This window comes from Pteropus alecto, unplaced genomic scaffold, assembly GCF_000325575.1.
Source record: "Pteropus alecto unplaced genomic scaffold, ASM32557v1 scaffold53, whole genome shotgun sequence".
NCBI classification, from domain to species: domain Eukaryota; kingdom Metazoa; phylum Chordata; class Mammalia; order Chiroptera; family Pteropodidae; genus Pteropus; species Pteropus alecto.
The window spans coordinates 2522516-2534984 of NW_006434366.1; the positions used below are offsets into that span (position 1 = coordinate 2522516).

The 12469-nt window shown below is 53.0% G+C and overlaps 1 protein-coding gene across 1 annotated transcript; it reads left to right on the plus strand.

Moving 5' to 3' along the window:
* The first annotated feature begins 33 nt into the window (after nucleotides 1-33).
* Nucleotides 34-11259, plus strand: ALAS1 (5'-aminolevulinate synthase 1). Its single transcript, XM_025044833.1, has 12 exons — nucleotides 34-420; nucleotides 798-1021; nucleotides 2815-3042; nucleotides 3780-3905; nucleotides 4039-4044; nucleotides 4436-4658; nucleotides 5486-5670; nucleotides 6759-6938; nucleotides 7273-7437; nucleotides 9000-9268; nucleotides 9876-10038; nucleotides 10959-11259. The coding sequence occupies exons 1-12, from the start codon at nucleotides 308-310 to the stop codon at nucleotides 11117-11119; spliced, it is 2043 nt and encodes a 680-aa protein (XP_024900601.1). The 5' UTR covers nucleotides 34-307; the 3' UTR covers nucleotides 11120-11259.
* Nucleotides 11260-12469: the final 1210 nt, after the last annotated feature.

Sequence of the window (12469 nt, forward strand, 5' to 3'; positions counted from 1 at the left end):
TCCTTCTCCCGGACTTTTTACCAGCTCGGCCGCCTCCGTTTCCCCAACTCGGACCCCTCCGGACTTCCCCGTTCGACAGGCCGCTTTAGGATTTCCTCCTCATACCCGCCTCCCGTTCTCTAGCCCTCTGACCCCCGCCCCCCACCTTCCGCCAGTCCCAACGTCCTGGATCTTGAAGCCCCCGCCCCTCCGCAGTTCGCCCCGACGGCGTTTCCCCTCGTACCCTTGCCCTCATGCTCCCTTCCCGTCTCAGTTATGCCCAGTTCCCCGGGGAAATCCTCGCCTCGGGGACCCAGGGCCCGGCTGGATGCCTTCCTGGGGTTTGAGAGAGGGGACCAGGAGGAGCTCACAGTCCGGAAGAGTCCTCTCTGCCTGGATGGATGACAGTGGCTTCTTGGCGAGCCTCGCTTCGCCACCTGGGTGTGTGCTAAGGTGTATCTGCATTGTGCATCTTCCCCCCAAGAGCCTCTGACCTCCCAAACCTGTTCTCAACTTGTCCCTCATTGTCCCACCCTTTGGGATATTAATCATCAGTATTTCATTTGATGGAATCTCTGTGCGGTGCTTTTGCGTAGAGCTGGGAATTGAAGGAGAAGCTGGTGACCTGGGTGGGGTGCGGTCACCACTCCCAAGTTGGTTCCATATCAGTGCTGTCCTTAGATGTGTTCCAGTGAGACTCGTGAGTATCCCAACGTCCCCTCGCTATAAACTGCAGGTGACACCGGAACCCAGTGGCTTTGCATTAGTATTCGCCCGATTATTAACAAGTGTTGATGTCACTCGTCATCTTTCTGCAGGATCAGTGCACCTCCCGGCCAAGACATGGAGACTATTGTTCGCCGCTGTCCGTTCTTATCCCGAGTGCCACAGGCCTTTCTGCAGAAGGCAGGCAAATCTCTGTTGTTCTATGCCCAGAACTGCCCTAAGATGATGGAAGTTGGGGCCAAGCCAGCCCCTCGGTCCCTGTCTACTTCAGCAGTGTGCTGCCAGCAGATCAAAGAAACCCCTCCGGCCAATGAGAGTGAGTGTCATTCGTGGAAGCTTTTGGCTTTTAAAGTTGTGATTTTTTTTTTCCTTCTTTTTAAACTTATTTTTTTATTGTGGTAAAATGCATATAACATAAACTTTACCATCTCAGCCATTTTTAGGTGTGCAGTTCAGTGGTGTTAAGTGCATTCACGTCATGCAGCCATCACCACCGTCTGTCTCCAGAACACTTTTCTTCTTGCAAAACTGAAACTTTGTCCCGTAATTCCCCATCTCCCTCCCCCAGCCCCTGGCAGCTACCATGCTACTGTCTGTCCCCATGGATTTGACTACTCTAGGAACCTCATAGAAGCGAAATCATACAGAATTTGTTAAAGTAAGCTTGTTTAACCCCTGTATCTTTATTTTGTATACAAGTTTTTAGTTTTTAATAGAGACATTAAAGGTGGATTCAGCTCTGGTCTGCATTTGCCAGGAGAGAATGGAGCTTTTCAGATTCCACTTAATCCTAGAGAATAATTTACCTGGTAGGCTCTGTTAGGTGTGTTCTCTGGGTGTGGTCTTGTAAGAAAGGAATGTTTTTCCTTAAGTGAAAAGGATTTAGTCCTTTGTAGGATTTCATTTCCTCTTACCCTTGTTCAGAAGTTATTTTTTTAGTGAACAATCTGTCCCCAGTAGTAATGGAGCAGTTGAGTAACATGGCTTGTCCACTTGATAGACTACCATGTAACCATCACAGATGATATCAGAAACTATTTGCTAGCTTAGGCAGACCTTCCTAGTGAAAGAGCAGAGTAAACAGGCATCTACTGAATTAAGAAAAACCTTTTTAAAACCTGTACGTGGGGAAAAAAAGATAATGTACCAAGATGTCTGCAGTGGTTACGTTGTGAATGATAGGACTCTTTTTTGTTCTTCTAGACCTACAATGACTGTGTGTGTTGAATGAAGTGAATGTCAAAGCAATTTTTGACTTTCCTTTATAAGAGATTTTAATAAAAAGTGTATTATAATACCTTACCCAAGTCGTAGGATAGGCTGGCCTGTGACTCACCAGAGTTCTCCAGAATGATGAAGAAAGACTTTTCTAGAAGGAATGTGGATGAATTCGCTCAAGCGGAGAGGGCAGTCATTGTAACTAGCAGTGTGATTACCGGCCCGCTGTGTCGAGTCTGTGCCGTGTGCACGGGATACCCCTGTGGGTTTCCCTCAGCAGACTAATAACTTGTGAACTCTATCAGATAACAATCTAAAGACCTTAACTTTTAGCCTAATTTCTTCTGTTGAGAAGAAAACCAGTTGTGTATGTATTAAGAAACAGCAGCAGGTTTCTTTGCCACGAATCTGTTTCTTTGAATAAACGTGGTATACACCTGAAACTATATTTTAATACAAATCTTCTTTAAAAGAATCCATTCGGAAAACAATAGCAAAGAAAAAAATCGTATGAACACTTCCATTTACCTTTGAGAACGTGTTCTTTCATGAAACCTGCTGAATGTACTTGGGATAGATTTACTGGAAATAATCCAACTCAAATACCCTGGGCTGTCTGAAACTATAAAATAACTACTTTTCGGATATATAAGTGAGAAATGCTACGGGTTTCAGAGGTGGCTGGACTGTGTCTGTTAACTTCAGAGGAGCAGTGTTTCTAGTGAGGCAGATGAGAAAACTTGCTAAAATAGCAGAACCTGATAAAAACGTGTGTCTGGATTGGGGGGGGAGAGTAAGTATAAAGTCCGTCTTTCGGACAATAGAGAAACGAGGTTTTCCTGCGTGCTGTGCAACCAGATCTGATGCTTCAGTCTTTCCGTTTGCCCCCAGAGGCCAAAACTGCGCAGGGCGAGGGTCCCCTGGCCCTGGACGGACCCCGGCAGGCTTCGGAGGGCACGCAGCCCCCCTCTGGACACCCCTCCCCTGCCACGAGCCAGGGCACCGCAAGCAAGTGTCCTTTCCTGGCAGCCCAGATGAGCCAGGGGGGCAGCAGCGTCTTCCGCAGAGCCAGCCTGGAGCTCCAGGAGGATGTGCAGGAGATGCACGCCGTGAGGAGAGGTAAACAGCGGCACGGGCCGGGGGCGCGCGTGACGACGTCCTCGCGGTCCTCTGGACCCTTAGATTTGTGCACAGCCGTTACTCGGGTGGCCTTTGTGTGAACGCCTTCCTCCTCTAGAGCCAATGAGGAAGGTCACTGAATAGTCAGCACCTGTTGCACAATGTGGGACTTTTCTGGTGTGTGGGAGGTGTCCAGCTCTTACAGTAACTGCTTCATTTCTGAAAACACCCTGTGGGCTTAAACTGTTCGCAGCTCCCCTGTGGTTCTTTCCCAGCATCTGTTGGGATAAAAGAGAAAGTGTGACTGCAGCAGGCGATGGTCTGGGGACTCCCAGGCTGAGTGTCTCACCGATGGTTATTGAGTGGCCGCTCTAATCCCCATTGTGGCTGTGTCCATGGAGCACCCACGGTCCCTGAAAACAGCCCTCGCAGAGAGGACGTGTTTGTTTTCTGTGAAGAAAACTGAGATTAGGGTCGGGGTGGTAGGGCGCGGAAGGCATGCCAGCCAGCCAGCTGGACAGCTTTGGACTCGAATGTTCACGAAAGCTGCGCAGCAGCTCTGACTCTGGCCATTACAGTGACTGAAAGGGAGGACGACAAGCTTCATGCACTCAGTGACAACTCACTTGGGTCACGATCGGCTTTTTGTGTCAGCCGTTTGTGACAGCGTGTCTGGAAGGTGCTGTGGACTGCAGACAGACTGTCGGCCCCTTTGCCTCCTGCCACTTTGATTGCAGAGGTCACCCAGAGCGCGGCGTGCCCCGCGGTGGCTAGCGTGAAGGCCGACGGAGGGGAGCCAGGCGGACTGCTGAAGAGCTTCCAGGACATCGTGCGGAAGCAGAGGCCGGAAAGAGTGTGCATTTGTGCCATTTGATCCCACACCAGGAAACTGACATTTTCTTAAATGTGCCTCGGAATTCTAAAATTGCTCTAAAACTCTTCTAGGATAATACCTTGTGTTACATAACTCTTTCCTTTGGCTAAAACTTTAATTGCCAAAATGTACGTCCCGTTGTTACTTGCCTGATGCAGGAGAGAGGTTATAACTTAAACGTACATCAGGTTAAACGTAAACTCGCACCGAGGCATGGATTGAAGGCCATGTCCCTTCCTGATGCCAGCAGGTGTTCTGGGCCGTCGTAAATGCAGCGCCTGCTGGTACCCTGCCTTCTCTCAGCACCTACCGTCCCCACACGGGGCCTGTGCTAAACCCTTGACATGCACAGTCTCAAGATGAGGACCTGCAGTAACTTGCCCAGATCAAGGTCTCATTAATTTGCCCAGAATCTCCCGCTGCTAAGCAACCGGGCTGGGGTGGGGACCCAGGTGTTTCGCCGAAGCCCAGATGTGCTGCTTAACCAGCAGACTGTCACGTCTTTTGTTTGGTTTTTAGCCGTTTCCACTTTTCAGTATGATCATTTCTTTGAGAAGAAAATTGATGAGAAAAAAAATGACCATACCTATCGAGTTTTCAAAACTGTGAACCGGAGGGCCCACCTCTTCCCCATGGCGGACGACTACTCCGACTCTCTCATCACCAAGAAGCAGGTGTCAGTCTGGTGCAGCAATGACTACCTGGGAATGAGTCGCCACCCCCGGGTGTGTGGGGCCGTCATGTGAGTAGCCCTGCACTTCCACGCACCAGTGACGCGACGCGGGGGACGCATGGATGGCTCACAGGGCTGCATCTCCTACGGGGGGTACTCAGCAGCGAGAGTGCGCCGTGCGAATTACGGTTCTTCGCTTTTAGATGTAGCCGCAGGTGACTTTTAGAGAAACGAACGTACACGTCGTCGGTGGAGCCTCTTTATGTGTGAGGGTTCGCGTTTCTGGGTTCCCTGACCACCTGTCTGTCCACTTCCCGCCACGCCACAGTGAGCGTGGCGGGTGACGCCAGGCAGCTTTGCTATGGCTGCGGCTGGAGAGAGACAAATCCAGCAGCACTGGAGACAAAGCTGCTTCAAAAAGACATTCAAAAGGATGGTAGACTTCATTACTCATGTCCCTCAGGACATGGCTGGGACACTTGGGGGAGTTGCTTGCCAAAGTCTCCAGGGAAGCTGATGAAGAGGGCCCCTCTGAGGTGTAACAGATACGGCCTGATGTTAAGTGACTGGTTCGCAAGCTGTCCCACAAGAGAGTGATGTCTTGTTGTTGGAGAGAGTGGGGCGTGTCAGAGAAAGAAACCTTCTTAAGATAACTCAGCTAATACTGAGCACCCAGGTGAGGTCGCTCCTGGCGATGCCTCGGACTGTTACGACTCTATGTCACGACCTTCTCCCGTCTAGTCTGAAGCTGAAGTCGGTTGAAGCCACTGGCCCCAGGCTTCACAGTGAGATGTCCTGGATCAGCAGAGGCTTCCATGTCCTGGGTCCTCAGGGAGGGACGGCTCACGTAGCGTTCACACCACGAGACTTATTTTCTGCCTTTTTTTTTTTTTAAGGGACACTTTGAGGCAGCATGGTGCTGGAGCAGGTGGGACCAGAAATATTTCTGGGACTAGTAAATTCCACGTGGACCTGGAGCGGGAGCTGGCCGACCTCCACGGGAAAGACGCCGCGCTCCTGTTCTCCTCGTGCTTCGTGGCCAACGACTCGACCCTCTTCACTCTGGCGAAGATGATGCCGGGTGAGGGCCTGAGAGCTTTGGGGTTCCTTGGTGCTGCAGCAGTTCCCTGTTTCCCGCTTTCTGTGGTTTCAGTTACCAAAGGTCAGCTGTGGTCCAAAAATACTAAATGGAAAATTCCAGAAATTGTTAGTTTTAAATGGCATACCACATTGAGTAGGGCGATGGACTCTGTCCTGTCCCGGGACTTGACCCATCTCTCTGTCCAGCGTATCCACGCGCCCCACCCGTTAGTCACTCATTAGCCATCTGGGTCATCAGATCAGCTGTCACGGTATCTCGGTGCTTGTGTTCGAGTCACCCTTCGTTTACTTAACGATGGCCCGAAGCACAAGAGTGGAGATGCTGACAGTCCAGGTATGCCGAGGAGAAGCTGCACAGGGCTTCCATTAAATGAAAAGATGAACATTCTTGACCTAAAAACAAATGTACACCGAGGTGTCTGAGACCTCTGATAAGAACCGATCTATCTGTAAAATTGCCTGATTTGTAAACTTTATCACAGGTAGCTATGTGTAGGAGAAACATTTATACAGGTTTTGGTACTGTCCACGGTTTCAGGCATCCAGTGAGGGTCTTGGAGCGTGTCCGTGGCAGATAACGGGGGGATTACTGTAACGAGAATATCAGTGACAAGGCTTACCAGAAACGCTCAGAAGCAGTGCAGCCATCTGGGAACGCTCGTTCCTGAATTGAGCGTGAGTGCCGCCCGCTCATTACAAGCTCCAGAGAAAGTGGCGCCAGTGCTGAATCTGCGTCGAAGGGCTTGTCCTTAGCTGATTGCTTCAGATGTTTGAATGCTAAGAAAACTGTGGAAAATTCTCTTAATCATTTGTAGTTATCTTGTGATGGAGTTGGGCGTGAGGCAGCCAGATTTAAAAGCAGATTGATTGCCGGCTGCAGCGTTATTCTACGCCAGGGGCCCTCTCAAAGGAGCAGCCCTAGTTATTTTGCCAGGAAGAAACTGGCACGTGGCGTCAAGGAACTACTGGGCAAAGGGGGCATTTGGAGCCAAGTCTGTTGTCCCTGACTGTCTGGGAAATAGTTTGTCTTTGGTGCACATGGCCATAAATAACACTTCTGTGTGCTAGGCTGTGAGATCTACTCCGATTCTGGGAACCACGCCTCCATGATCCAGGGGATTCGGAACAGCCGCGTGCCGAAGTTTGTCTTCCGCCACAACGATGCCGGCCACCTCAGGGAGCTGCTGCAGAGGTCGAGCCCTGCGGTCCCCAAGATCGTAGCGTTCGAGACTGTCCACTCCATGGACGGTGAGTCTGAAGAGCGGCCAGTTTGAAACTTTAAACGAAAAACTGGGCTGCAGCTCTTTAAAAGTGCGTTTTATTTTGTTTCTGCAATTTCTTTTAACCTTCCGCCAGGATTTTGTAATTGTTGGACGTTGTGTAGATTTGGGAAAATGTAGATTTCCTACTCTGGCTTTTACTAGGCTCTGAGACCCCAGGATAACCCAGAAACTGAAGGAAGGTCACTTTTCCCCCAGTAATAAAAATAATACCCTAGAATGTAAGTCATTTTGTTCTGACGTTGACCAAAACAAATCTCTGCAGTGTCAGGCACTTAGCGTGGTCTGTGGTCTTTCCTTAGGGGCCGTGTGCCCGCTGGAAGAGCTGTGCGATGTGGCCCACGAGTTCGGAGCGATCACCTTCGTGGATGAGGTCCACGCGGTGGGGCTGTACGGGGCCCGAGGCGGAGGGATTGGCGATCGGGACGGAGTCATGGCAAAAATGGACATCATTTCTGGAACGCTCGGTATGTAGACTCTGCACATTCTGTAATCTTCACCTAAATCGTGTTGTCCTAACAAGGCCAAGGACTAAGTGGCCTAACCGGGAGCAGGTGAGGCGCGTGTAAAGCCCAGGCCACTTTTGGGGTGAGTCTGTATTTCTCAGTGAGTGGTGGCACAGCTCAGAATCCCTCGAATCGAAGTAAAAGTTAGCCTGACACGTAGAAACACCACGTGCTGGCATCTGAGCTCCTTCAGACATAGCCGTGGCTCTAGCTCCGTGCACTGGCATCGGCCTTCCCTCTCTGCGCCTCAGGTTGTCCCCCTGTATCCAGAACAGGGGTTCCAGTGCTGGACCCCCAGCGCGGCAGGCAGGGCCTGCTGGTTCAGGCGCTGTGACGCGCCGAGCTCTGTGCCTGCCCGTGGGAGCCGGACTCAGGAGCCACGGCGCCTGCGGGGCGTGGGTGCTGCCTGCATGGCTCGCTGGCTGAGCAACCTTGGCCGCTACTCAGCCAGTCTGCCCTCAGCGTCTTAATCAGTGTAACAGCGATAACAATAGGACCTACCTCGGGCTTTGTGGAGAAGGTAAACTTTTCTTTGCTCGTGAGACACTAAAGAGATAAAAATGTAAGTTGTGCAAAATTGAGGATTTCAATTAGTAAGGCAGCGGGCGAGCCACGTAGCAGTTACTAAAATGCCAGCCGCAGCCTGCACTTGGTAAAGGCAGGGCAGGCCGAAAAGGGCGTCCTCCAGCTCTGTTGAACGTTGGACCAGTGCAGTGGGCAGCTGGGGCTCCCGGGTTGGAGCCCTCCTGGGGGCATCGTCACTGAGGGAGAAGGAGCTGGAGGAATTTTCCACTGTAAGAGCTTATACCAACCCAGCCCTGCATGGGGCTTCAACAAGAATATTAGTTACAGACAAAATGTTAAGATTTTGGAGGACTCTTCTAGATCCACTAATCCTGAAACTTGAGATACTGATTATATAAAGGGACTTAAGAGAATTGGAAAATGAGCCTGGCCCTAAATCAACCCTAACAGGTTTTGTATTTATCTGGCAAATGCTGATTATCAGAGCGTTGTGTTCACAGAGTGTTAGGTTATGGTGCTTACAATAGGAAATAACACCGGTCACAGCAGGAAGGTGCGATGTCTTAGCTGAGTGACATTCCAGCTTCCAGAGGCATGCTCAGGGTGCAGGGACAGTTCGGGCAGCACACCCAGCCCGTCCCAGAGAGCACACAGTGGAGGGCGTGGGAGCGGTGCCGGGCCCGCTGGCACGTGGCAGCCTGGGCGGGAATGGCAGCTGGGACGAGAGGTCCTGAGATCCATGAACACCGGGACAGGTCACTCGGGTGTCCGTAGACCTACGTTTTGGTCTTGGCCAGACATCAACTTGGCCATGTGGTGTTGGGCAAGACCCTCTGGCAAGCTTCCTCCGTGCGTTCCCGTTTCCGAGGTGTGCGGCATCGCTCCCCGCAGCCCCGGCAGCCCCGGCCGCGGAGAGCAGGCGCTCTGCGTCGCCCCCACCTCGGCACCTCACTGCGCGCAGTGGGGCTGCTGCGGCAGTAAGCGCCGTCTCCTCGCAGGCAAAGCCTTCGGCTGTGTCGGAGGCTACATCGCCAGCACCCGCTCCCTGGTGGACACGGTGCGGTCGTACGCAGCCGGCTTCATCTTCACCACGTCCCTGCCGCCCATGCTGCTGGCCGGGGCCCTGGAGTCCGTGCGGGTGCTGAAGAGTGCCGAGGGCCGGGCACTGCGCCGCCAGCACCAGCGCAACGTCAAGCTCCTGCGGCAGATGCTCATGGACGCCGGCCTCCCGGTCGTGCACTGCCCCAGCCACATCATCCCGGTCCGGGTGAGGGCTTGCGGGGGTCCCGGCCGGGGGCTGCACACACACGCGCTGTGAGGTGTCCCGCTTCACAGACTTCAGGCCTGAAGTCGGGCGGGCGGGAGCCCGCGGCCCTGCTGTGTGTCCACCTTTGGCCGGCTTCACAGTGAGTGAAGCCTTTGAACGGCGCGGGCGGGGCGGAGTTCCCGCTCCAGCGCGCCACCTCAACGGGGAACACGGAGCTCGTGTCTGGAAAACTCCGGAAGCCTGAGCTGAGCTAGCTTTCAAGTGTGGCTTCCTATTCGGTTGATTTTGAAATAGGTCTTGCCTTTTCTTCTGCACATGATGACCCTGTCGGTGTCACCGTTGCACTAGTGTAATAAAGGTAGTGTCACCAAAGCTGCCTTTGTCCCCGGGGTAGACACATACCTGGCTTTGAGGACCATGTGGTGTCAGCTGCGGTCTCAGAACCGTGCTCTGCCCACGCGAGCCTTGGGGGGAGGAAGCCACCAACATCCCCCACGCTGGCGCGTGCTGCTCCAGCCTGAGCCTCACGGCCACTGTGTGTGTCAGACTCTCCGCAGGAGGTAGCCCATCCCGTTCTGAGCTTACCTTCTGTTGTCACCAAACTCAGGTCGCGGATGCTGCTAAAAACACCAAAGTCTGTGACGAGCTAATGAGCAGACATAACATCTACGTCCAGGCCATCAATCACCCCACGGTGCCCCGGGGGGAGGAGCTCCTGCGCATCGCCCCCACCCCGCACCACACGCCCCAGATGATGAGCTACTTCCTGGGTGAGTGCCCGCCGCCCCCACACCGGGGATTCGGGAGGAGCCGTCCTCGTGGTGTTTATACGTGAATTCAGGGCCATTGGAGTTTGCCTTTTTCTTCTCCAAGCACCTGAGAATGTTCTCAGATGGTACAAAACTCCCAAAGACATTCAGTTCGATCCGCTGCCGGAGGGTGCAGAGTCATTTTGGGAGCCCGGAGGGGCCCTGCTCACCCGCCCAGGGCTGTTGGTGAGGCCGTCGCAGGCCAGGAGAGCCAGGCCCCCAAAGCTGGGTGTCTGCCCTGGCCTCCAGGGTGGCCCTGACCCAGCCCCGCACCTAACCCCTTCTGACGAGAGTGGGGGTCGTACAGGCTGCTTCGGATGGAGTGCAGTTTAAAACTATGAATGGTTGATTTTTGGAATTTTCCACTTAAGACTTTCAGGCCATGGTTGACTAGGTAACTGACAGCATGGAAGGTAACACCGTGGATGAGAGGATGCTGAGCGTGACGTGTGGCTGTCCCCACTGTCTGATTGTAGGACGTGTTGTCACCCCCAAAGAGAACACCCATGGCCATCAGCAGCCACTCCCGTCTTCCCTTCCCCGCCCCCTGGCGCCCGCAGTCCACTCCGTCTCTGGGGATTCGCTGTACTTCACATTCCCCGCGGGAGCCGCGCAGCCTGCGCTCTTCTGTGCCCCGCTGTCCTCACAGCGGCGTCCTCGGGGCGCAGCCTGCCGTCACGTGATCAGCACTCATTTCTGTGTCACCAGCCGATGGCCCACATTTGTTTGTTCATCAACGGATGGGCGATTAGCTTGCTTGCCCTTTTTGACTGTTACTGGCCCTGCTGCGAACATCCACGTTCAGGCCTTTGGGTGGACGCGCATTTCCTTTTCTCTGGGGCATACGTTACTTTTAATTTTTAAAAACTGTCTGTCCTCAGAGAACCTGCTGGCCACGTGGAAGCGAGTGGGGCTGGAGCTGAAGCCGCACTCGTCGGCCGAGTGCAACTTCTGCCGGAGGCCGCTGCATTTTGAAGTGATGAGCGAGCGGGAGAGATCCTTCTTCTCCGGCATGAGCAGGCTGGTGTCCGCTCAGGCCTGAGCGCCGCGACCTCGGTTACTGTGCCTGACCCGAGGCCACGTCGTCTGCGGTTTCCAGAACTGTCTATGTACAAATTAAATTAAATTAAATTTTAACCTATAGTGACCGTGTAGTCCTAAAATAAATTCTGTGTAAAGTGACGGGTCCTCCTGTTATTGGCTTTTGAATCAAAAAATCATTTTTCTTCATCCCTTTAAGTTTGGTCCGTACTGCCAAGATGCATAAAACGTCCGATCGGACCCTGCTGGAATGGAGGGCCTCCCCCTGCTCAAACCCAACTCAAGCCCGCCGCATCTGGGGGCTCCCTCGGCTGTACCCCAGCACCTCAGTCCTGACAGAAGTCCCAGCACGGTGGCAACCAGTGTCACTTTAAATATCTCACTCTGTCTTCCGCCTGCTTCCCACTCCGTCTTCCGCGACCGCCGTGACCTCACCCTTCCTGTGACAGTCTGGCAGGCGGGAGAGGACCAGCTTGTCACCGCCACCAAGTCCTCAGCCGTCTGCCTCCTGCCCCAGTAACCGCGTCCCCTTCAGCTTGTGCTCCTCACTCTGCCACCTTCCCCTCGCGTCCCCATACCTCTGACCATCTCTTCTCTGTCACGAGTTTTGACCCCTCCTGCTCACCCCCGCTGGCCTGCAGCAAAACTTCGTCACCTATCTTAAACTGACCAAGCTTCAAGTGTCCTTCAACAGATGATTGGATAAAGGGGATGTACAGATACACACTGGAACGTGAGCCCTAAAAAAGGGTGAAATACTGCCATTTGCAACAACATGGACGGATCTCGAGAGTATCGTGCTAAACGAAATAAGACAGAAAAAGGCAAGAACCATGATTTCGCTCATGTGGGACATAAAGCAACAAAAGAAAACTCAAAGACAGCCGTATGCTGGTCACCAGAGGGAAAGTGGAGATGGGGGAGGGGAAAGGGGAAAGGTCAAATACAGGGCGACAGAAGGAGCCTAGACTTTGGGTGGAAAACACAGTGTCACGTACAGACGTATTATAAAGTTGTACACCTGAAATTTATATAGTGTTATTAACCAATATTACTCCAATAAATTAAACAACCAGGCTCTCCCTCAGCCCCCTTCGAGCTGCTATTCTGCCTCTTCTGCCGGCCTTTGGTCCCTGTCCCCTCTGGAGCCACTCTTTTTTCTATGTCTTGATGTCTGTGGCCGGTTCTGGTTTTCTGCCATCAAACACACACCTTGAGCCACATGGGTCCCATCGGATAAAGCCGCACGCGCAGGCAGGCCAGCAGGCATGATGGAAATTACATCACTTCAGACACACTGCGTGTTCCTTTCTGCTCAGGAAGCAGGCCTCGCCCACTCTCCCGGCTCCGT